The 25,835-nt window shown below is 43.3% G+C and overlaps 1 protein-coding gene across 1 annotated transcript; it reads left to right on the top strand.

Annotated features, from left to right (window-relative positions):
* Nucleotides 1–6,860: 6,860 nt before the first annotated feature.
* SETD9 (SET domain containing 9) lies at nt 6,861–18,409 on the top strand. The gene is made up of 6 exons (XM_074995559.1): nt 6,861–7,054; nt 11,351–11,715; nt 13,257–13,380; nt 14,617–14,732; nt 16,426–16,531; nt 18,169–18,409. The coding sequence occupies exons 1-6, from the start codon at nt 6,969–6,971 to the stop codon at nt 18,254–18,256; spliced, it is 885 nt and encodes a 294-aa protein (XP_074851660.1). The 5' UTR covers nt 6,861–6,968; the 3' UTR covers nt 18,257–18,409.
* The last annotated feature ends 7,426 nt before the right edge of the window (nt 18,410–25,835 follow it).

Below are 25,835 nucleotides of genomic sequence, written 5' to 3'. Positions count from 1 at the left end.
CTTCAGCAGCACTGGGGGGAGGGGCCGGGGCAGGGGGCGGCAGAGAGGATTGCTAGGCCCCAAGGTAAAGTGCGGTGGGGAGGGAGTGTATTGGCTCTAACTATGTTCCTGGAAGGGGCAGGGCTGGGGCAGTCTGCCCTCAGCACCACCCAAAGCTAGGAAGAGGACACACCTACCTGCCCTCACCCCCAACCCTCAGAATCATCTGATGTTCCAGCGGCTCTTTAAAGGGCCCAGGCAGAATAGCAGTGGCCAGGAATGCTAGCCCTTTGGAAATGCTGAGTCCCATGGCAATTGCCCCTTTTGCACCCCTTCCCTCCTCATCAGTGAGCCTGAGCAGCACAGTATCAATTAGCTCTTAGCCCAGATGTGTTTCCTGCACACTTTCCCAGTGCTGTCTCTTCAGAAATGAATGTCCAATTATTTGTATTAAGCCAGACCTACACTCACCACAAGAGATTCTCGTTGGTTACAATGTAACAAACTTATTTATTTACCTTTTTTATGCTCAATGGACATATTAGCACACCTCCAAAGAAGACTACAGCTTTCAAATCTTTTTCAATTTACATACCTGATTGCTTAGCCCATTGATGTATATTGGCCTTCTCTGCAGGGACAGGTGATTATGATGGTGAGGTTATAGATCCTTTGAAAAGTTCAGGCTGGTATTTTGTTGCTGATTTGGTATCATAAATACTCTTATTTGTATATTAAAGCTTAGGAGTTCAGCTTTGAAGTTGGAGAATTGTGAAAAGCTGAAAGATTGGGTGTCATTATTTAGAAAGTCCAGAAGATGGCAGTAAAATAAAACTACTCTGCACCAAAACAAAAAAGCAGTCAAGTAGCACTCTAAAGACTAACAAAATTAATCCCCCTTTCTCAGTAAACATACAAGAATGAGGTAAGTACAGGGCAAGCAGTGTTTTATAAACATTTTGAGGCCATTCAGAACTGAATCCAGAGACTTTTCTCCTGGTGCCGGACCTTAATGCAGATCCAAACTTTCTTTGGCCGTGTCTACACTAGCCCCAAACTTCGAAATGGCCACGCAAATGGCCATTTCAAAGTTTACTAATGACGCGCTGAAATGCATATTCAACGCTTCATTAGCACGTGGGCAGCTGCGGCACTTTGAAATTGACGCGGCTCATCCCTGCGCGGCTCATCCCAACGGGGCTTCTTTTCAAAAGGACCCCGCCTACTTCGAAGTCCCATTTGCTCATGGGAATAAGGGGACTTCGGAGTAGGCGGGGTCCTTTCGAAAAGGAGCCCCATCGGGACAAGCCGCGTCAATTTCGAAGCGCCACGGCCGCCCACATGCTAATGAAGCGCTGAATATGCATTTCAGCGCTTCATTAGTAAACTTCGAAATGGCCATTTCGAAGTTTGGGGCTAGTGTAGACGTAGCCTTTGTTGCATATTTTTTAAAGACCCACCCAAAGCTCCTAACAGTATGTGACTCTAGTAGAGGATGTCTGACTTTTTACTTTAGTCTATTAATCAGTCCACCTGTCATCCACTATAATTAAACTACAATTTCAAAACAATATGAACATACTAAAGTAAAATGGGGTTCACACCTGCTTTGCACCACCAAAGTGCACTAGTGAGTCCAGCCCATCGAGCTATAGTTTAAGGCTGTTTTACTGAGATCAGTCCTTGAGGAGTGTGGCAGTTCCTGAGTCTGTCAGGTTGACAAGATGTCCTGCTATTAGGAGCTTTGTCTCATGTGCACTTTACCCAGAGCTGCCCTGCCTATAGGATGAATCAGTGCAGCCACCTCAAACCCTGTGCTTTTGGGGGTCTCACAGCACATGCCTCCAAACATGCTATGGATCGGAGGGACCCAGGAGATTACGGGGGCCTGGTACAGAGGCAGCAGGGGTCACCTCTCCCCCACAATCACTATGTTGTCCAGACCCTCATAATCCTACAGGCCATACAGGTGGGGGGAGAGGCGGGAGGGGGCCTTGGGGAAGGGGTGGAGTGCAAGCAGAGCCTGCAGCAGGGGAATTGCCCTAGCCCCATGTGTAGTGCACTGGGGGGAAGTTGCCCTAGGTCCTATGCTCCCCTTTGAAGGTACCTGCAACCTACGGCTCTGGAGTTGCATGTGGCTCTTTAAGGACTACTTTGTGGCTCCCAGTGCTTTAATTGCAAAGTATTTAAAAAACAAAAAACAAAAAAATCCCTCCTGATTATTTTCAATTAACGGTGAAGGTCTATAAGCCCCAAAAATGAACAACTCATATCTAAATAGCAAATTATATGTGGTCTCAAAACGGCAGATAATCTCCTCTAGCATCCTCCAGAGCAGAGTTTCTCAACATGTGGTATGTTTCTGATGAAGTGGGTCTTTGCCCATGAAAGCTTATGCTCCAAAAATTCTGTTAGTCTATAAGGTGCCATAGGACTTCTCGTTTTTGCAGATACAGACTAACATGGATACCCTTCTGATCCTTAGTGGTACGTGCGCTGGAGCTGTATGCAGCTCTTCGAGCAATAAAATGCTCAGAGCCACGAGAGCACTGCACGCTGCTCTGTACACCCAGGTCTCCCTAGCGCTTGGAGGGGGAAGCTCGTGGCAGTGGTGATGGTGAGTTGCTAGGATTGGATTAATGTGGGGTGAGGAGCACTGGGGCTGCCGGGCTCTGGAGGAGGGGAGGGTATTAGGTTAAAGCAGGGAGATGGAGGGGCCTGCCTCTGGAGGAAGAGGGGGAATTGGGTTAAAATGGGGAGCTGGCAGTGCCTGGCTCTGGAATATTAGGCTTCTTATCTAAAGTAAGTGATAAAATTGCCATATGTACAATTTTAATTCAGTATTTATAATTACAACTGAAAGGGTTTAAAACAGACCAATTCCTTGTGAAAACAAAGATTAATACTGCAGATTTGGAAGAAAGTAGTACACAGGAAACCGTATCAAACATTGATTTGACTGTGGCCCTCAGCAGTTTAAAACCTAGGTTTGAACATTTGACTTCATTCCAACAAGCTCAAATTTTGCATTAAATTAATTATAATTTTGTAATTCCATCCATCACTGTTAATTGATGTTTGCATAAGAATATATACATATGATTAAAAAAAGGACCTATTTTATATTCATCTAAGTTTTTTATCTTCTTTGCACAATCATAAGTACAATGGCAAGTTTATTGCCTATAGGCAATTTCTTCCAACCAACCAATAACAATTAAGTTGTTTAAGCAAATGTGTTGCAATAGTCAAAAAAAATTGCATGTCTGAAAATTGTGTGCACTAGGGATACTTTTTATAATGTTTTTAAAGGGGTACTTTATTTTAAAAAGAAGGTTGAGAAACACTGCTTGCGAGGGAGACAAGGTTTGGGAGTGAAAGTCAGGAAGGCAGTGGTACAAACACACAAAGTGCAAGATCAGAACAAAAAGCAATCAAGTGGCACTTGGTCTGAAGAAGTGGGTCTGTCCCACGAAAGCGTCTGTCCCTCGAAAGCTCACCTAATAAATTATTTTGCTAGTCTTTAAAGTGCCACTTGACTGCTTTTTGTTTTGACAGTATATAGACTCACACAGCTCCTTCTCTGTTACAAAGTGTAAGGAAATAGAATAGGTAAAAAGTTTGTAAACGTCCTGCAGTAAACATATCACATTTCAAATCATTGCATGTGCGCTATTCTTAAAACAGGAGTTGCAAACAGTATGGTTTGAGGTTATTTATTAAGGACCATCTCCTATTCACATACATTAGGGCTCCTGAAGTATTGGGTTTTTTTTTTACCAAATGGGAAAAAAATGGCTCTTCTTGCTACTTTGGCTGCCGACCCCTGGCCCTGGCAGTTCCACCTCCCCTCAAACAAAACTGTCCTGATGTTTCACACTTGCTACCTGGTTGCCCTCCCCTCACTGAGGTTTAAGGTCTCCGCCTTGTATTGCCTTCCCAGTGTCCCAGCAGCGCTGGCTCCTGGCACTAGCTAGCACACAGCTAAATCTCCACCCCTTACCACTGCTGGGCCCAGTAATGCACCGAAAGCCGTGCTTGGTGTATGAGTTCCATCCAATTCAGACCGCTCCATCTTGCCAACCAATCGAGTTCCCTCATGCAAATAAGCAGCGTGAGGATTGGCTGTAACCTCTGACGTCACCAAGACGGCTCCACTAAAGTTACTTTGACGGCCTTGCCTTGGATCAAGCATAGAATCATAGAACACTAGGACTGGAAGGGACCTCGAGAGGCCATCGAGTCCAGCCCCCTGCCCTAATGGCAGGACCAAGTACTATCTAAACCATCCCTGATAGACATCTATCTAACCTGTTCTTAAATATCTCCAGAGATGGAGATTCCACAACCTCCCTTGGCAATTTATTACATAAGAACATAAGAATGGCCATACTGGGTCAGACCAAAGGTCCATCCAGCCCAGCATCCCATCTGCCGACGGTGGCCAATGCCAGGTGCCCCAGAGAAGGGGAACAGAAGACAATGATCAAGTGATTTATCTCCTGCCATCCATCTCCTGCCCTTGTTCTGAAGGCTAGGGCACCATACTTTATACCTGGCTAATAGCCATTTATGGACCTAACCTGCAAAAATTTATCAAGCTCTTTTTTAAACCCTAATAGAGTCCTGGCCTTCACAGCCTCCTCGGGCAAGGAGTTCCACAGGTTGACTGTGCACTGTGTGAAGAAAAATTTCCTTTTATTAGTTTTGAACCTACTACCCATCAATTTCATTTGGTGTCCCCTAGTTCTTGTATTATGGGAAAAGGTAAATAATTTTTCTATATTCACTTTCTCCACACCATTCATGATTTTATATACCTATCATATCGCCCCTCAATCGCCTCTTTTCCAAACTGAAAAGTCCCAGTCTCTCTAGCCTCTCCCCATATGGGACCCGTTCCAAGCCCCTAATCATCTTAGTCGCCCTTTTCTGAACCTTTTCTAATGCCAATATATCTTTTTTGAGGTGAGGAGACCCCATCTGCATGCACTACTCAAAATGTGGGCGTACCATAGTTTTATATAGGGGAAGTATGATATCTTTTGTCTTATTATCGATTCCTTTTTTAATAATTCCTAACATCCTATTTGCCTTACTAACTGCCGCTGCACACTGCGTGGATGTCTTCAGAGAACTATCCACTATAACTCCAAGATCCCTTTCCTGATCTGTCGTAGCTAAATTTGACCCCATCATGTATTACGTGTAATTTGGGTTATTTTTTCCTACATGCATTACCTTACACTTACCCACCTTAAATTTCATTTGCCATTTTGCTGCCCAATCACTCAGTTTGCTGAGATCTTTTTGTAGTTCTTCACAATCTGTTTTGGTTTTGACTGTCCTGAACAACTTGGTGTCATCTGCAAACTTTGCCACCTCACTGCTTACCTCATTTTCTAGATCATTGATGAACAAGTTGAACAGGATCAGTCCCAGGACTGACCCCTGGAGAACACCACTAGTTACCCTCCTCCATTGTGAAAATTTACCATTTATTCCCACCCTTTGTTTTCTGTCTTTTAACCAATTCCCGATCCATGAAAGGATCTTTCCTCCTATCCCATGTCCACCTAATTTACATAAAAGCCTTTGGTGTGGGACCGTGTCAAAGGCTTTCTGGAAATCTAGGTATATTATGTCCACTGGGTGCCCCTTGTCCGCATGTTTATTAATTCCACTGTCTGACCACCCTGACAGTTAGGAACTTTTTCCTAATGTCCAACCTAAACCTTCCTTGCTGCAGTTTAAGCCCGTTGCCTCTTGTTCTATCCTCAGAGGCCAAGAAGAATAAGTTTGCTCCTTCCTCCTCATGACTCCCTTTTAGATACCTGAAAACCGCTATCATGTCTCCCCTCAGACTTCTCTTTTCCAAACTAAACAAGCCCAATTCTTTCAGCCTTTCTTCATAGGTCACATTCTCTAGACCTTTAATCATTCTTGTTGCTCTTTTCTGGACCCTCTCTAGTTTCTCCACACCTTTTTTGAACTGCGATGCCCAGAACTGGACACAATACTCCAGCTGAGGCCTAACCAGCACAGAGTAGAGCGGAAGAATGACTTCTCATGTCTTGTTCACAACACACCTGGTAACGCATCCCAGAATCATGTTTGCTTTTTTTGCAACAGCATCACACTGTTGACTCATATTTAGCTTGTGGTCCACTATAACCTGTAGATCCCTTTCTGCTGTACTCATTCCTACACAGTCTCTCTCCATTCTGTATGTGTGCAACCGATTGTTCCTCCCCAAGTGGAGCACTTTGCATTTGTCCATATTAAACTTCATCCTGTTTACCTCAGACCATTTCTCCAATTTATCCAGATCATTTTGAATTATGACCCTATCCTCCAAAGCAGTCGCAACCCCCCGCCCCCAGCTTGGTATCATCTGCAGACTTAATAAGCGTACTTTCTACGCCAATAGCTAAATCATTGAGGAAGATATGGAACAGAACCGGTCCTAACACAGACCCCTGCGGAGTCCCACTTGTTATACTTTTCCAGCAGGATTGAGACCCATTAAGAACTACCCTCTGGGTACGGTTACCCAGCCAGTTATGCACCCACCTTATAGCAGCCTCATCTAAATTGCATTTGCCTAGTTATATAACTGTAGCTGCGCGGCGGCTGGTGACTGAGTGCCAGCGCCCGTTGCACTTCCCGGCCGACAGCCCTGGGAGCGGCAGGTCGAGGGGCCGCTCCGCCGCGGGCCAGCAGCCTGTGGTTAATCAGCCTAGGTCCGGGAGGGGTTGGCGGGGGGTGGTCAGCGGGTCCTGGATGGGCGCGGGGCGGCCCGCAGCCCCCGAAGCTGGCGCGGGAGAGGAGCCCAGGCGCCGGCCTCCCGGGCTGGAACCTGGGGCAGCGGCTCGGCGCTAGCGGGGGCGGGGCTGCCGCGACGGGCTCCCGCCGGGGACGTAACGCCGGGACGCCAGGCCTAGCTCGGCTGGGCGGGGTAGGGGCGGCCGTAGGCTCGTGGGGCCGCCATGCTGCGGGCCCTGCGGCGGCGCTGGGCATCCTACAAGTACCGCTTCGTGCCCTGGATCGCGCTCCACCTCGGCCACAAGCGCAGGTGAGAGGGGCCCGGCCGAGGCTGCCTGGGACAGCGGGACACCCCACGCGGCCAGGCCCAGCGCCCCGGTAGTGGGGGCAGGGTGTTAACGCGTCAGATCCTTCTCCCAGCCGGACCGCGTGGAGGGGTGTCACACCCAGGCGGTTTGGTGGGCAGCTTTACAGCAACAGGGCAGCCCAGCAGCCAGCCGCGCGAGGCTGGTTTCCTTGATCCTGCGGCCACTGGCAGCGGGGGGCTTGGCACTGCACGGGGCAGCAGCGGGATTCCCGCTCCCCCGCCTGTATATAGCTCTGAGCCTTCCAGGGGGACAAGAGGGAAACATAGCAAGAGCAACAGGAAATCCTGGGGCACCTCATAGACTAACGTATTTTGCAGCATAAACTTTCGTGGGCAAAGACCTGCTGCGGGTCTTTGCCCCTGAAAGCTTATGCTCCAAAATATCTGCTAGTATATAAGGTGCCCCAGGACTTCTTGTTGGTTTTGAAGATATAGACTAACTCAGTTACCTCTCTGATACTGAGCAAGCGCATGTTCTGTGCTGTACACTTACAAAGCGCAATAATCAGAGGCTGAAATCCTGCCCTGGTTCAATCAGTGGTAAATTTTCGTGTAATAAAAGGAGCAAGATTTCATACGTGCGGCAGCGGACTTAACTAGGACATATATTTTTCCTTATTAGCTTTTTGCTAGAGCTGCTCTGCATTTTTAGGACAATATAAGAAGAAGGCTTTGATGCTTGCCTGTTAATCCAAAGGGAGGTGAGGAATAACACTTTCTAAAGTAAGTGATTTAGGAGCTCAAGTTTCCTATTCCAACTCTCTTAAAGTTTTTAAGTACTCACATCTATTTAAAAAAAAATGAGATGTGGGCTCCAAAATCATTTAGGTACTTTTGAAGTTTCTTATCTTAATTTTTTATGTAGGGAGGCTGATGGTTAAATTTGGTCCCCTGATCCATGTGTTCAATGCACTACACATTACGTTATTTTCCTTTCTTCTGTGTATCTTTCTTAATCACATTGTTGACTGACAGTATTGCCACATGCTATTTACTCAGTCTGCTGCTCTGAGATTTACATCTTACTCCTTTTCTCCCTGTGTCTGCTATGCATTTTTACAAATAAAGAGCATGTTTTCAAAGAGCTACAACTTTGGGCAGTTTAATTGTCTTCCAAGGAAAGTGTAGCTTTGTTACTTCAGCCATTGAGTCTAGAGCAAAGAAGAGATTTGAGAGTATACTGTAGGGAACACTTCTGAAGTGGTGGAGTTTGGATAATGGCCAAATAGGTCTTTTTATCCCTAATTTCTGTAATAAACAACAGAAGCCCTGGAGTGAACACAACATTAAACTGATTCTGTGGTGAAACTAATGAGTGTCTCAAGCCAAGTTCTTCTTTAGTGGTCTCAGCGGAGCTCTTCTAATGAATCACAGCATTAGAGTCACTTCTGGGTGTATATACTTATGCAGGATTTCTTAACTTAGCAAAAATTGTAACTAAAATGGTGTCTTATTGACCTTGCTACATTGCAAAATCCAGTTCTGAAGAAGTGAGCAACTAAAAGTTTAAGAATATATATTCTAATCTTACTTTCTGACTCTTCCTGTACAAACATGAGAATAGCAGCTGTGAAGTCTGGAGTTCTCCTGTAATCAATTTTAAGCCTAGGGTATGGTGGGAAAACGTTTGGCAATAGTTCTTATCTGGTGTTCTCTGTGCTCTAAAATTCTTTCTTAACAGTCAGTTCAGCTGGGACAAGAATAGATTATGACATTAAAAGTTTCTGAAGGGCACAAGTGACTTGTTTGCCTTGTGAATCTCACTGTAAGTGGCCTGTGTCAACTACCACTTTAAGTTCCTAAATCCAAAATTTAAATTCCCCCACCCCCAGCTGTGTCTAACCCCATAGACCAGGGATGGGCAACCCTGAACAGTAAGTAGGCTGCATGAGTGGCCCTCCTTCCCCTAAATGGGATTCCGTATGCAGCCCTGTGACCCGCATTCCCCTGTGCACCTCTCATGCAGTGGGGCACCTGAGCTGCCTTATCACCTCCTCCCTCTCAACAATTTTGGAGTGTGTGAATTGCCTGATTCATGCTCCATCCATGCGCCTTCCCCTTTGTTCCAAAGCTGGAACATTGCAACAACTGATTGGTGGCATTCCCTCTCTGGTATGGAGAGGGGAGAACAGGGATAGAACAGGCATCAGGCAATTTGCAGCTCTGAAAATGCTGCGCAGGAAAAGGGGAAGCTTAGGAAGTGTGGGACTCTGGTGTCCTGGTGCACAAGAGGGGCAGGCAGGGGGTCCATGGGCTTCAAGTGGAGCTTGAGTCAGCTGCATGTAGCCTGTGGGGCACAGGCTGCCTATCCCTGCTGTAGACAGTGAAGTTTCCATTTTTTGTGATAAAGACCTAGGCACCCAGCTTTAGGAGAGGGTCCGTGGCTAGGCTGGCCACATTTCCCTTTGCTCACTAGAGACTACATGGTAAAATTACTTGTATTCAGGCAAGTTGGGTGATAATCTATCAACTGTCCGGTAAAAAAACATGGACTGACTGACAGCCCCTGTTAAACAGAGATATTACAAAGTTGGATTTGTTTTATTTATTGCATGGTTGGATTCTTCTTATCTGTAAACTTTTAGGGTTCATACAGGCAGGGGTAACACACACCCTTACCTAACCCCACCTGGGGAGCGAATACACAATAACCACTCCCATACTCCAACAAAACAAAGCAGCAGAAATGTAGCACTTTAAAAACTGAACAAAATTATTTATTTGTTGATGAGCTTTCATGGGACAGACCTACTTCTTCAGATTCTGTATTGGAAATGAAATTGACCTGGAGAAGTGAGTCTGTCCCAGGAAAGCTCATCACCGAATGAGTCATTTTGGTAGCCTTTAAAGTGCTACATTTCTGCTTCTTTGTTTTGTTGGAGTACGGACTACCCTGGCTACTTCTCTGTTACCACTCCCATACTCCCCGCTCACATAGGGGGATCAGCCAGCCAACCTGACTCTCTCTGCCTGATGCGCCCTGCCCTTCATGCCTAATTGGGCCCCTGAGATGGGCTTGCCTCTCCTGGTACCTCATACAACATCCCCAAAGCGACATGTGGAGGGGACACCCCTCTCTAGATTTCTGTCAGAGTTCACGCTGCAATGTGGCCTTTCGTCACCACTTCCAGCTGCAGGAGAGAAGGAAGGGTGAAGGACTGAGCTAGCCCATATCTTTCCAGAGTTCATTCCCTCTCTTACCCTTGCCCGTCCCCAGCCCACGTGGCTGGAAGCAGCTTGTCCCTACCTGCGTCCACAGGTTTTAAAGGCAGCGAACAGTTCCAGGTGGCCACCAACATAACCCAGTTGCCTCCTGTTCCCCAGTTACAGTGCATGTAGGAAGGGGTTGGCCCCTAGTGCACAATGCAGCCTTTGGGCTTACGGAACATGACTGCAGGGGCTTTAGCAAACGTGGCCAGAAATGGCTCAGCAAGGGAGGGTGTGTAAGGGGGGTTGGAGAAGTCCTCTGCTCACTAGGGGCAGGAAAGTGGGGCGGAAGGCTTGCCAGGTGAAAAAGACTCTAATCCTCTGCTGCAAGCAGGGGTGAGTGCACGTGTGCCCTGACACTGTGAACGGGCTTTAAATTGTTTCCCTGCTGTCTCTCCAGATCTTAGCTCGGAGTGGAGAGGATGCCTTAAGCCAGTGTTGTGTGGGGTTTTGACACATGCAGGGCTCCACTCCTCCTGCACAGGCTCGTGTGCCAGAGTGTCCTGAGCTTGCCGAGGGTGCCAGCCCAGTAGGAAGCATGGGGAAGGAAGGAACCTACTGGACTGGCTATTGAAGAACTTAGTATTTGGACTCAGACCGGTGGGACTGCATTGTTCTGCAGATATTACGCATGTTGTCCAATGAGAGAGTGCTGGGCTAGAGAGGTTCAGCCTTTAGTAAATTACTCAGCATTGACTAATTGAACATTGTAATAAGAATATATATTAGAACCTCACTGATCAGCACACCGTTTAATCTGCACAACTTCATCACTTAGCACAGGTGTAATGAGCAATGTATTGTTATGAGGTATCGTTAGGATTCAAAGTGTCCAAAGGCCGTAGGGCCTACATTTTCAAAAATACATGCACAAGTGAAGGGTGCATATGTATGAAAGAGTATTCTTTTGTGGTGCTTTTTCAGCCATGTGCCATAAAAGCAATTAAAAACTTGTTAGTAACATAAAAATTCTCACTGCTGGGTCTTTTTAAAAAAACTTGATAATAGAGAATTTTTTCTCTTCTACCCCAGGACCATCCGGTATGTACCAGAACAATCCAAAGACAAAATTATCTCGGATGAAGACGTCCTTGAAACACTGCTGAAAATCTTTAACGCTCTCTTCATAAATGACTTTAGTAGACAAAAGGACTTCTTTTCCTTACTTCCAGATGTTAAATCCAAATATCTGGAATTGTTGACTATTCAGTGTAAGAGATCAAAAACAACCAGTTACAGTCTTCAGAGTCAAAATATCTTTAATCCAGAAGAAGTTCTGTTTAATACATTAGGGTTCAGTATTACTCGGGATCGGAGTTCACTGATTTCTGCTGGAACAGGAGTCTTTGTTACCAAAGGTTTTGTGCCAAAAGGGGCAGTTGTATCTATGTATCCTGGTAATGAAACACTTCATTATTTTTCCCAATAAGCTGAACATGATTTCTGTCTATGTGGTTAATAATTGCATAACTGAATTGATATCCCAGTTTAAAGTTTTAACATTTTAACCTTGGTACCTTTCCTGAATCACAGGTTGAAATTTGTAAAGGTATTTCAATGTGTAAACTGATTTGGTGATAAGAAAAAAACAGATATTTAATGTTCTCTGAATACCCAAGATCTGGTCTGAATTGGTAGAAAATTTGTCCCTGATTCTGTAAAGGCTAATGTACAATGCGTTATTTTATGCATGTGAGCAATCCCATGTAATTTAATGAATCAACTCATATTCAAAATTTGTTCATGTCCATAAGTATTTGCAGGATTGAGTCTTTTGATCTCTCTATAGATATCAGTGGGCAGAATATAGACAATTTTTACAGTAGAAAGATATATTTATGAAATTAAAAATGAAAGAATGTACAGGAAAAGAATGTAAAAGAAAAAAATAAGAAAACAAAATCGGAGTAAAATTCCTGTCTGCTGACACTACTCCAAAAAGTGAGCATTAAAAAAATGACACTCCTTATGTTGTTCCAACTCCCTGTATCTGAGAGTTTTATTGTCTTGCTTTGCTTAATGTCATTTTTAATTCTAATATCCAGTACGGCTGTAGGAGAGCATGCTGATGTGAGCATCAACAAAGTTACCAGCTAATTCTTATTGGAGAATATTTATTGTGGTTGGTAATAGAAGAGTCAGAAATTGACAACCAAATCCCAGGATGAGCTTCAGTTGGCATTTAGAAACATCTCCCTAAATTTTCATCTCTTCTTGTAGCCATTTGTGTTTCTCGGGTTGTGGCATCTGCACCTAAGTGGGTAGCTAGAGAATTACTTGCTGGCGGAGAGTTTTCACCTAGTATGAAGTGGGATAGCCAGTTATGTAGCCAGCTGCTCCCTCTCAGTGGAGATATAGTGAAGGGAAGCAGGGCATAGTGATGTATTCAGGGGCTACAACTCTTCTGTATCTCACTTGGTTTGTGGCCCTGGCCTAGAAAGACCATAGCCAGTTGACTCCAGTTAAAACACATTCTAAGCTCTGAAGATGGTGGCACAGATACACCTTGAGTCAGCAAATGCTGGACTAGAGAAACATCAGATCAGCGCAGTTGTGTCTGTTCTTTCAAAAGGATTAATGGCAGTTCACGAAAACAAAGCAGCAGAAATGTAGCACTTTAAAGACTAACAAAACTTTTACTTGGTGATGAGCTTTCTTGGGACAGAGAAGTGAGTCTGTCCCACAAAAGGTCATCACTGAATAAATCATTTTGTTAGTCTTTATAGTGCTTCATTTCTGCTGCTTCGTTTTGTTGGAGTACAGACTAACACAGCTACCTCTCTGTTACTATTCAGCAGTTCATGAAGTCAGGGAAAAATAGCATTCTAATCCTTCTGCCACTTCTGGGCTCTGGGAGGCTGAATTCTGACAATTATCCCTGTTCTGATTTTTTTTTTATTTATTGCCTTCTAAAATATCTATGCCTATCTTGCAACAGGTACAGTGTATCAAAAGTATGACCCCATCTTTTTCCAATCTATTGGCAATCCATTTATTTTTAGATGCATAGATGGTGTACTTATTGATGGGAATGATAAAGGAATATCAAAACTAGTGCACAGGTAAGCAATCAAAAATAGGGATATAAAATTAAATTCACATATTGAAGGGTATTATGGCTATATAATCACACAGTTATCTGAATCCAAAGTAGTTGGATTCATCTGACTTTCTTTTATTTTTCCCTGGGTATTATCACATATTATAACATAAGATACAGTGTTGTCAGTCTGCTCTCTTTGTTGAGGCAGGAAGCTATTAAATGTAATATATTAATATCAGTTGTCATGTGCCAGTCTGTAAACTTGACAAGATACACTTTGCTGAAAACTGATGCTTATATAGTTATGATTTTTAATAAATCTAGGTCTGCCTCAGTATAAAGTTTTTAAACTATATTTTGTGGTTTCTAATTAAATCTGATTGCTGGATTAGAAAAGAAAACTATTGTATGTCATGGAGCATGAACTCTGTGATATCTAAGAGTTCTATTATTTAGCTCTAACTCTTTCAATTTGCCTTTAAAAACACAGACTAAAGCAAGATTGCAGAAGAGCACATTTTTACTTTCAGTAGCCCCAGGGCTAACATGCACTTTACCAAATGTTAGTTTCCAGGGAAATTCAATTTATTGCAACATCTGTGCAGAATGTAAATGTCACACATCCAAAATAGAATTAACAGTTGCCACCAGGAAACAACCTGAAAGGACAGTCTACTTACGTTGAGTTTTGATTCTGGGAACAAGACTAAGGTTGACCTTGTGTTGACCCTTCTCCACACAGACTAAAAGGAAAATTAAATGTAATGATATTTATTTAAGGATGGTGAGTTTGTGGGTATTTTTGCTTGTTGTAAGAATACTGTAATTTCAGCCTCTCTGGTACAATCAGATTTAATTCTTGGGGTTTTGCTAAAAACCATAGATTCCAAAGCCCGAAGGGACCACTCTGATAATTTGGTCTGACCTCCTGTATCATACAGTCAATGTTCCCTCTCATTTTTTATGTCCATGTACAGAATAAATTTTGTCACCTGCACTGAAGCATGTAGGATGTGCACCACCAATAGAAACACATGCTACTGACTCTGGGCACTCTATTAATAGCTGGGCAGCATTTGACTCTTTTCTGGGTGTCTGCCTATATGATTAGCACACAGAGAACACTGAACATAGTTATATTGTATTTTGAATAGTTTCTCGTCTAAATGCCATTGTTATAGTGTAATGAATCAATCTAACAATGTTGTGAAGAAATGTAACCTATCTTTCTAGTTAATATTGTGACTTCTTTCAGATCATGCAGCAAGAGGGATCAACTTGGTCCTTTTCAAATGAGTGATATCTCTTGGCTTACAACTGCTGTGCAAAATCCACTGGCAGTGGGGCAATATGTTAACAACTGTTCACACAGTAAGTTGGAAAGTAGATTTCATTGTCTCCAAGCTGACTTTAAGTGTGGAAATAGCTTTGGTTGAGCATGGAGAACTGTAACTGACGTTCCAGAATGGCAATCCATCAAGCAATGACTATTTCAAAGAGGCCCAAATATAATTGATGGTGTAGCAGAGATTCTCAGGCTGAAATTTTGCATCATTAATGGGAAATAGGTATCAAAATCTAAAATGGCAGCTTTAAAAATCTTACCTTTATGTGGCCTGTTAGCATCTAGTGGTCCTGTGCTGGTAGTCTGCATACTTCAATATTTTGAAAACCAGTACAAACGTGGTATGTAGAGAAAAATAGATGCATGGACTGGTCACTCTTATGAAGTGGTCAACAAAATAGAATAGTTGGAGAACTTCTTCTGTCACAGAATGTTATCATGTAATTGTGCTAAAATAATTTGGCAATCCCAATGCATGCTAGACATTTTTGAATGACTTTTTTAACCTCACAGTTCCTCACTAAAATACTTTTTTATAGGCAATAAGTGAAGTCTCAGAAATGTGCACACTAAAGATGAGCCCACCAACCCCTTTGTTAGTTAATATGTCTGCACTGTGGGTTACAAAGAGTGGGGCAATTTAGCCGAGTGCCCTTTTTCAAGGCAAAGTATTTAACCATAAAATTCTGAGAGGCTGGGTGGCTGGAGGGATGAGTTGTGAGACATGGAGTGTTTCATGGTCCCCAGAGACTGCCTGTGAAATTAAATGGGGATCTCAGTGCATTGTCCAAGAATAGGTGTTCACATCATAAAAAAGAAATTGCGTAAGTGCCACCAAACTAGGCAACCTGACGAGAGACTAAGGCGTGAAAGGTCATAGAGACAGAACCAAGCATTATTGGTGCTATAAGCTCCATTCTGAGCTATGCAAGCTGGGCACCCTGGTACTCCAATGAATAGCAACAATTTAGTTAGGATGAACTTAACCTCTATTGAGGGGACCAACACTAGGCCTGTGCACTACTTAAGCTCTCAGAGTAGAACTTAAATGGGCTTATGCAGCATGTAAGTCTTGTACTGGCTCCCGTCACGGGTGGCTTTCACCAATAGCGAGCACAGCTAGTACTTTTTGGGAAGGGTGTTTTGTATTTACACACACAAACTGTACTAGAGGACCCGTTGCAGCTCTGCTTGCAAGCAGAAATGGGGCTGGAACAAAGTTGTAGAGAGAAACTACTTGTAATCCACCTTCAAAGTTTATGGGCCAGTCCCTGCACTGGTCAGGAGAAGGGATGGTGCTGGGATGGGTGGGGGGAGGGATCCATGCTGGTTGTGGGAGGAGCTGGAGCTGGCACAATGTGGAGAAGCTCCGTTGGGGAGCTGGGCTGGGCCCTGCGCTGGGTGGGGAAAAGGCTGGCGTGGTGCAAGGGGCTCCATTGTTTGGCTGGGCTGGGCTGGGCTCTGGGGAAGGGGCTGGGCTTGACACAGTTCAGGGGGTGGCTCTGGTGGGGGGCTAAGCCAGGCTTTGTGCTGAGTGGAGAAGAGGCTGGCATGGTGCAGGAGGGGCTCTGTTGGGGGGCTGGGCTTGGCCCAGCCTCATGTTGGCCAGGGGAGGGTTTGGGGCTGGCACAGTGCAGGGGCAAACATGGTAGAACCTTGCCCAGACGGACACAGCAAAAATAATATATGTTTGCCTCCTTGGCCTCTTCCCCCTCCCAGACAAAGCAGCCAACGTCTGTTATCAGGAGTTCGATGTGCCTGAAAGTTTTCCAGTAGAATTGAAACAGTATCTTCCAAACATCACCTATAGCCATGACATAGCTGTGTAAGTATACTTGAACATTTTTGTAACATTTAAAAAGCCAAAGTAAATGAACAAAGTTTATTCCTAATGGGGTGATCTGCACACAACCACAGCCCAGTTATGGAAGGATTAGCCGTTCAGCCATGTTTTAACAAATCATCGAATCTGTTTTACGCTTGCATTTACCAGCATAGCTCTGGGAATGAATTCTTCTAAGTAACTAGTAGACCTGTCAAGAGGCAATTTGCGAATTCCACTTAAAGAATAGTTAGATTTTTGCTTGTGATGTAGACAATCATAATAATGCATTCAGCTTTTTCAGATGTAAATTTAAAAATTTGGGCAATATTCTTTATTGGATTATATCCCTTTTAAAGTGATACTTGGTGTTTGAAATGATTAGTATCATCCTAAATATCCCTTTCCTCCAGTTCCCTTTGGGGAAGTGCACAAGTGAGAAAGCAAATGGATGGGTTTGCTAGAGGAAGTCCACAATATTTTTATGCTCAGGCTAATGCAATTTAACACTATTAGAATTATAAATACTGTCAAAATAAGGATTGAAAAAGAAATTGATCTGTAGCTAGATAGTAACAAAATCTGGGTTATGAACTCTGAATCCATGATCTTGTAAGTTTATTCTTTGCTAAGAATCTGGAAACTTTTTTTTTTTTTTTAAATATGAGAGCATTTGCATCAGGATGAAAAGTTTGCAACAGGTTCTAGCATCAGTTCTGCTTTTTAATGCAATGAGCTCCTGCTCTTCTGGCCAAATGGTTCGAGTGCTTCATGTTCAGTGAACTCACCACTTTTTTCAAATTTAAATATATTCTAGAATTTGAATTTGAAGTTGTAGGTGGATCAGCTAAAACTACTCATGCCGTTCTTGAGCTGTTTTTGAATGGTGTTTTTGGGTAGAGAGAGTATAGGCAATATCACAGGCAAGACTATCATTAATCTCACACAGAAGTCTTTAAAGTAGAGTTAAAGCTGAGAATATATATGAGAAACTTAAGAGTAAACAAAGAACATTATTGAATTTTATGGCTTTTTGTCCCCTAAGTTAAGATACAGATACCAGAAACCCAAATGCTCGACAAGTATGGAAATTCACAATGAACAGCCCCAACCTATCTTAACGTTATCCTCGCAGGGCTTGTCTACGGTTGTAAATTATAGCAAAGATTTGTCTGCCCGATTCCCATTAGTTTTACAACACCTAAAACCAGATTTCTTCTGTGACTTTTAAAATCTCATCCTCCATCATTTTGGAACATGTTCTTGAAGAGTTGAGATAACATACATGACACTAACTACTTGGCATTTGATGTAGATGGGAATCTCATATTTAATATTGCGCCTGCTAGTGGTGATTCAGCCTGTGGTTTACTGTGTCCAGCTGGCATGGTGTTAAACAAAACAGTATCTCTTGAGCCCTTACCTAAGGTTTGTGGAAAAGATTGAAATTGGTCATGTATGGTGCCTGTAATTTGACATGAATATTTCTGTTATGTTTGTACAGTATCAAAGGATTTCTAGTTCTTCTGTGTGAACAGAAGCCCCAGAATTAATGCAGCCGTAAATGTTTGTAGCATCTTATCACAATCAGTCTAATAAATGAGTGAAATGCCCCCCTCTTTTTATTTCGTGTTTTGCAGCCCCTTGAGGTGTGTGGTTCTTGTTGCACTCCGAGATATTGAGCAAGGAGAAGAGCTTTTTTCTAATTACTACACCATTGTCAACTGAATCCATGAAACCATGGATTAAAGAATTCTTTGCCATTAAGATATTTATTGTGTGTACACTTGGCAGCCTCCCGTGCAATGGAGAGTTGTGCTTTCCAGACTACAAAGCTATATTTTAATTAAATATTACTTCATATTTTGGTACAGTTGTGAAGGTTTGAAGCTGTTTACATCATTAAGTTTTCAGATGCTAATGCTACATCAAGTATACGTGGTTTTCAGCTAACTACACAATAGCTCATGAAATTAAAAGCTAGTTTATGAATATGCTGTTTCATCTTCTGTTTTGTCTGTTTGCACATCACTGTGATCCATTTTAAACCGCTAACCCCTTCTGTTGTTCTTGCTATAACGGACATAATTTGTACGAGTATCAGAGAGGTAGCCGTGTTAGTCTGTATCTTTGAGAACAATAAGAAGTCCTGTTGGCGCCTTACAGACTAACAGATATTTTGGAGCATAAGCTTTCGTGGGTAAAGTCTATAAGGTGCCACAGGACTTCTTGTTGTTCTCAAATAATTTGTACAAAACATCTTCTACTAAATTGTCCCTGTTTCGGTTGTGTTTCTAATTTAGTACTCTGCACAACACGATTTTTCATAATTGCTGGTGCAGTTAGATTATATTGATGGAACGTTACATTTTGGAAAATAAGTTCCACTCTTATTGCCTTTATAAAAATATCAGTAGCTTTCCCCATACATTTCAGAGATGTAAGGTTTCACATGGTACTTATTTTAAAAGTAATTTGACCTATTGTTTAATAGAACTGACATGAGTGAAGAGTTGTGTTTTCTGAAAGCAGTTGTCTAATATTTTTGCTAATGTTTTGATTTCCCAATATAACTTCTTTGAAATACTATTTGAAAATCTAACTTTTCATAAACTCTACATCAGAGGTGGTCAATCTGCAGTCTGCAAGCCTCCCCTCAGGTTAATCTGTTTTGCCAATGTTGTCAGTGCACAGGCACAGCTCCCAGTGGCTGTGGTTCTCTGTTCCTGGCCACTGGGAGCTGCAGGAAGCAGTAATCAGCATGTCCCTATGGCCTCTTTGCCTGCAGGTGATGCCCCCTCAACGCCCCATTGGCCCAGAACAGAGAACCATGGTCAGTGGGAGCTGCACAGTGTGATGCCTGTAAATAGTCAACATCAGCAAAATGTCTCATGGCCTGCAATCAGATTACCCTGAAGGGCTGCATGGAGGTCACAGGCTGCCCACCACAGATGCAGCTTATGAAAATAAAATTTTCAAACAGTGCTTCAAAGAATGATCACATAGCAAAAATAGCCCTGTACATGCCATTTACCCTCACAAGTGGTAATGCTAAACGGGAGGCAGGGTGGCTTGCTATTCCCATCAATGTCCAATCTCCTCTTACCAGGCCAAATGAGGAAGCTGCTTCCCTTCTATGCCATTTGCTCTTCCCATCTCATCTGAGACTGAATCAAGAATTGCTTTGGATGGGCATAGCCGGAGCAGAAGATTGCTAAATGCAGGGCCACCCCATGAAGAGATCAGAGCAAGCAGCAGAGCTGGTTGACCTCTGAAGAAGATTCTGGGTGCCAAGGACAGTAACCAGTGCCTTTTCTTTCTTTCTCACCCCCAAGAAGACGGCTCAGCACTCAGACTCTATGGCTGTTGTGTCTTCTTGTGTGTTCAGCACAAAGTGAAGTTTACAGCCACATGCAAATTACTAGTTTTGGGCTATGTCTACATTTGCCACTATCTTCGAAGGGGCATGGTTATCAGAGTGATGGGAGATTAGTAATGAAGTGCTGCGATTCATATGCAGCACTTCATTAGGCTAGTTCTCTCCCGCAGCAACTTTGAAATGCCGGCATGCCATGTAGCCACAGGCACTTGGAAGTGCATTTACTCCCCAGGGCTGCCCATTGTTCTGGATGTCCTGTCTGGCGAGAGAAGGTCCCTCCCAAAATTTTGGGGAGTAAAGGCACTTCAAAGTGCCTGTGGCTACATGGCATGCCGGCACTTTGAAGTTTGGCGCTTTAAAGTTGCTGTGGGAGAGATTTAGCCTAATGAAGTGCTGCATATTTGGCGCAGCACTTCGTTAGTAATCTCCCATGACCTAATTACCATGCTCCCTTCGAAGAAGTGGGCAAGTGTAGACCTAGCCTCGGTGTTTTAGAAGAGTCAGATGCTATGCATTTTTAATTGCCAAGCAGCAATGCACCCAAAACCATTAATTATAATAATGCTACTTGTATGTTAATTATAGCTTTAAGAAATTATATTTAAAATATTCTCATAACACTCAGGAAATTACATCTGGTGCTGTTTTACTCAGATCAGCTTCCTCATTCCAGCTTTCTGGCTCTAAATGTTCCAATGTAACTTAAGTCTACAGGCTCCAAGAGGCATTCTGCAGAGTGCAAGCAGAATACATGGGCCTGGCTCCTCATCAGTGCTGCTGAAAATGAGAAATCAGCTGCATCCTGCGCCTTTGGGGCTTGCTTCTACATAAGGGGGAGCAAGAGGCCTCACCAGGAACTGGACTGGGTCAGGCAGTGGCAGCCAGTATCTTCTTGGTGGTAGCAGAAAAGATCCAAAAACTATCCATAGGCATGAAGAACCCACAGCAGTATATAGCCATGAGTTACCAGACACACCCAAAAGGTAAATCAGTGTGGTGGGCAGGTGATGGTATTCTGGCTAAACAGAGATGGTGTGGATGGAAAAAGCTATAAAAACAACGCAGTGAAGTGGGATGCTACATGAATGTGTTTACATACAAATGTAAAACCTTTGTGTCTTTAGATTTCTCTTATGTAGGTATACACACACAAACAGGACTTGGTAAAATCTTATTTTTCAGTAAATGCTGCTGTTTAAGAGTAATGTAGTAGAAAAGATAACGTAGAATTGTTAGGAACTTAATTACCCCACAGGATGACAAATCAGATGTCTATACTGAACATAATCCAATGGCTGGAAGTTGAAACAATACAAATTCAAAGTGGATACAAGGTGTATATTTTTAATAGCCTCATTAGCCACTAAAAAAATTTACCAACAAGTGGAGGATTCTCCATGACTGACGTTTTTGAAGCAAGGAAGGATGTTTTTCTAAAAGATCTGCTCCCAGAATTATTTTGGGGAAGTTCTTAGCCCTGTATTACACAGGAGGTCACACTAGATAATCATAATAGTCTCTTCTGGCCTTGAAATCTATGAATAACACAATTTCTCTGTTGGATTTATCATCTGGGTAATTGACTGGTTAATTTTTAATTAGAAGTCCCTCAAATTGGATCACTTTTGTGCTAATTAATTCTAAATCCTTGTACACAAGTAGTAGTGTCAAAGACTAAAAGTGTAAGACCATTTTAAATTACTCATTCTAGTTCAACAAGGTCCTCTTCGCAAATAGCAGTCTGTGTTAGTCAACTCCTAACACACATTAAAATGTATTAGCACCAAGATATAGTTAACATATTTAGGACCAATGTCTAACAAGCATGATGAACTACATTGAGTAAATATAATTCTTTAGAAACTCCTTAAGCACTTACTTTCAAATTACCCATAAAAATCTAATACTTTCAAGGCAGTGTGAATAATTGCCCTTACAAAGATGTGCCCAAATCTTAATTAGGAACATTAATTTGAGTAGTTCAAATCTCTCTCATATTCTGGGCAGAATTTGTTACACAAAAATAAGTACAATGTATCCAACTCCATCATAATTTAGGCAGCTAGATGCACTTCTTCTTGAAGACAGCCATGAAGTGATTGCTTCATTAGACAGGATTTCAGAAGTGATAAAATTTGAGATGTGATATTCATTTCCTTAGGTTACCACCCAATTTTTAATCAGTTTTACTTCAGTATTTCTTTGGTCAATTGTTGACATTCAACGTCACTTGCAAATCATATGATACAGCTGCAGTTGGTACTGCTAAATTCAATGGAGCTGATAATACAAACAGCACTCTTGTCTCTGATCTTGGTCTTCGAGGATGGAAGGAGAAAAGTCTGTTATAGATGCCTATATGTGAGAGAGGCACTTGGATGTATTAACATTAACTTCTTACAGGGCTGGCCTAAAACTTCACCTTCGCCAATCCAGGTTCCTTCAGTAATAAGGAAGGCTATGGTTACACTACAGTGATCTGTTGACAGAAGTCACTGTTGGAAGAGATTTCCTGAGAAAACCTGACTACAGAGTGCGGCCACACACAAAAGCCAATCAGAAAAGTGCTTTGCTTTGTCAACAGAGCGGCCAGTCTGCCTGGCAGATCTCCCCTCAAAACAGACACCTGGCACAACAGACAAGGCTGCCCATTTTTCTGAGTGTCTTGTCGGGTGAGAGAAGGCCCTTCAGTGCGCCCACACAACTTTTTTGTCAACAGCAGCTTTATGCCTCATGGCTGAGAGGCAGAATGCTGCTGGCAAAAGTGCTGAGTATTGTCAACAAACTGTCATCAAAATGCATTTTGTGTGTAGACGTTCCACCCGTTTTATCATCAAAACTCACTAGTGTAACTGGCCAAAGCAAGCACACTTAGGACAGGGTGTGCCTTTTCTATCTTGTTCTGATTGGGTGGCCTGGAAACTGACAGAAAGCTGCCATGATTACATGCAACAAACCTAATACTATCCTTGTTCCATGCCTCTCCTTTTCACCATCCGCTGACACAAGGCATCTTGCTGGAGGTATGCCCTGGTTCTGTTTTTAGAATTTAACAGGTGAACACCTACTTACACTGAACATTTGTCCATATGTTACCTGATTTGCAATAAACAGTCTTTGTAACATTCCTAAAGATGCTTCTGTTACATGTGTTGTACCTGCTTGCCAAACTTCACAACCAATATTATTTCTTTACAAGGCTTCCATTTTGATTCTGATAGAATGCTTTTTGGACATCAAGTGGGCAGCTTTAATTTTTGTTTTGAGTGTTGTTTCTTGGACCACTTTTTCAATTCCTATATTACTGCCTCTCCATTTTCCAGCATAGGCCATTTGGTTTCTGATAGCTATATGCACAATTCATTGTATGCATTCTGCTAAGTATTTTTGTAGTCAAAATAGGAATTAGCTTAATTCTTGGCAACAAAGGGTCTCTATCACACATATTCCAGTAGTTCCTCTAATTTAATCTTTATTGTAGAACTGTCAGTGAGTGATGCAGTCTAGTTCCTTAATTTGGTAATTACTGTGTCAAATTATACAAAAGAATTTGTAGGGTCTACTTCGTTATTCAGCTTACATAAAAGAATGGAAGTAACTGAAAGAGGAAGTTCAAACCAGACCCATTTAAGAATCAAACCAAGTGTGTGAACAAGGAAAAGTTCCTCTCTTCATTCCTGCAACAATAAGTTTAGGCAGCACCTGCTTTACAGTTCCTGTGCTGGACCCCTTTTCAAGCTAAAAGGAGGGCACAATTAAGTTACTTTGTGCAGTTTGATACTAGGAACTGACAGAAGCCACCCTCTGAGTAATGAACTCCATCGCAGAGTCTTATCACAAGCTAAACTGTGTAGGCTGATGGCTTTGCTGACTGCAAATACAAGCACTAGGCCTGGTTTGGCAAGCTCTGAGAAAGCAGCCAGGCAATGAAAGAAACTCACAAGCATGCCCCCGAGAGGAAGCAGATAAATACTCTAGTCACCTAGCTCCTAAAGCACCTTATCTACAATTTAGCCTCATTGACACTCTCAAAACCTGCCACTGAACACCACAGGTGCCTATCTTTCTGCCAGTTGGCATTCACAATGCTGCCTAAGGCTGATGCCATCCCACAGCTAATGAGCTGCTCAGAGCCTAGCACATGCCAAAATCCAGAGGCCTCAAAGTAGCACTCACACCATGCAAGTAAATTGTGTCAGCCAGGCACAATCCTGTAAGATTTGAGCATTTTTAGGACCTGATACCTGTTGGAACCTGCTATAGGCCACCAATAGGTTGGGGCAGGGGGACTAGAACACAGCTCCCACAAAAAGATAGCCAGGAGCACAGGGGCAGTGGGGTGGGGAAGTAAGGAGACAGTGAGAAAGGTGTTAAATCTGAGTGAGGGGAATAGAGAGTTCAGCTGCAAGCATGGGTATCTGGGGATCCTGAATGGAAGGCAGCACACTAGGTCAGGTGTTTCAGCCACTCTCCCCCCACCCCACCCCACCCCCCATTTTCCTCTGCTTTCATTCCTGGCTACAGGGGGCTGCTCCCTGCAGAGGATGCACCCTGAGGATCCTTTTCTTAGGCATGTAGCTCTCTCCCCATTCTTTGTGTGGGGAGTCTGGGTACCTACTTTGTGGTTGAGAATTCCACCAGGCAGCAGACTACCCAGAAGTTAGGTACTGTAATGCTGAGCATAGCAACATTAAGTTCAGCAGCATAATATTACTCCTAGAGGTGATCATCTCATTAAGGATCTAAGAAGTCAATTACAAATTGATGGCTCACATACTTTCTCAAGAGAAGGCATGGTCTGATCGCTGTGCCAGGAGCCAAGAATTAAACAAACATTCTAATATGGTTTAACCCTCCTCTTGTGGTTCTGGGCAAGTCAGTTTAGTTCTGACTCATTTTCCATGTACACTGGAGGGATACAATCCACACCCCACAAGGGCAAAAGGAAAAGGTTCTTAAAATAGCCTGCAATTGAGATGTGCTATTTTATTAATACTACCATGGAATACTAAAAATAGAAACTGCTGTTCTGAAGCCATGGTGTTTATAAGATGAATAGATAAAGGTTTCACTTGAACTGCCTTGCTGTTATACATGCCAAGAAAACAAGTGGTCCAAGAGCACCTTAAAGATGTAACAAATTTTTTAGGTAAATACATTTGTTAGTCTTTAAAGTTCTACAGGACTGCCTTTTTTCTTTTTGGTAAGTGAAGCTACAGTTAGATCTCTAGGACTACGTAACCGAAGAATCTCTTGCCTATGTAGTGCACTAGATCAGACATTACCTTACTACAGGTTCCACCTCTCTGATCCAGCCCCCTTGGGACTTCAGTGGTCCCGAATGAGGGGTTTTGCTGGACTAAGAGTGGTTAACGCTACCTGGTCCCTGGCCGCCCCTGCTGGCCTGCCACAATTAACTGCAGCAGCAGGGTCTCCTCTCTCGTGGTGCAAACCTCCATGCGGGATGGGGCAGGGGGACACCAGGACAAGGCCATCTGTCTGGTCCCGTTTGTGGCAGCTGTCTCTCCCACTCCCACTCTGTGAAGGACTGCCAGCGGCAGCTCTCCAACCCTACACAGGAAGCTCCACATGGGCAGTCAGCTTCCTGGCTCCAGCTTCACACAGGGCTGTAAATACCCCCAGCACCAGCTCCCCAACCCTGGCTCCTGGACCCCAGCTCCAACCTCAGCACTGCGGGGCTGCCAGGGAAAGCCTGCTCACTGGCCCTGGCCCCCCATGGGACTGCTGGGGACTCCACCTCTGGTCCCAGCCCTGCTGTCCGCCATGGGGATGCTGGGAGGCCATCTTAGTTTGACCTCTTGTTCCAGCTCTTTGGTCCAGGAGCACCCCTCGTACACCAGACCAGAGAATGCCATGGTTCAGAGGTGCAATGTCTAGCAAAATGAATGTTCTATATATCTTAATACA

This window comes from Carettochelys insculpta, chromosome 5 (genome assembly GCF_033958435.1).
Source record: "Carettochelys insculpta isolate YL-2023 chromosome 5, ASM3395843v1, whole genome shotgun sequence".
In the NCBI taxonomy this organism is placed as follows: domain Eukaryota; kingdom Metazoa; phylum Chordata; order Testudines; family Carettochelyidae; genus Carettochelys; species Carettochelys insculpta.
This window is presented reverse-complemented; position numbering and strand designations above follow the sequence as displayed.

What these genes read in the sequence shown, in the direction of transcription:
- SETD9 (XM_074995559.1), top strand. Translation starts at nt 6,969, where the DNA reads ATGCTGCGGGCCCTGCGGCGGCGCTGGGCATCCTACAAGTACCGCTTC. An exon ending in CACCTCGGCCACAAGCGCAG is followed by an intron (nt 7,055 to 11,350) that starts GTGAGAGGGGCC and finishes CTTCTACCCCAG; the next exon opens with GACCATCCGGTATGTACCAG. An exon ending in TGTTAACAACTGTTCACACA is followed by an intron (nt 14,733 to 16,425) that starts GTAAGTTGGAAA and finishes TCCCCCTCCCAG; the next exon opens with ACAAAGCAGCCAACGTCTGT.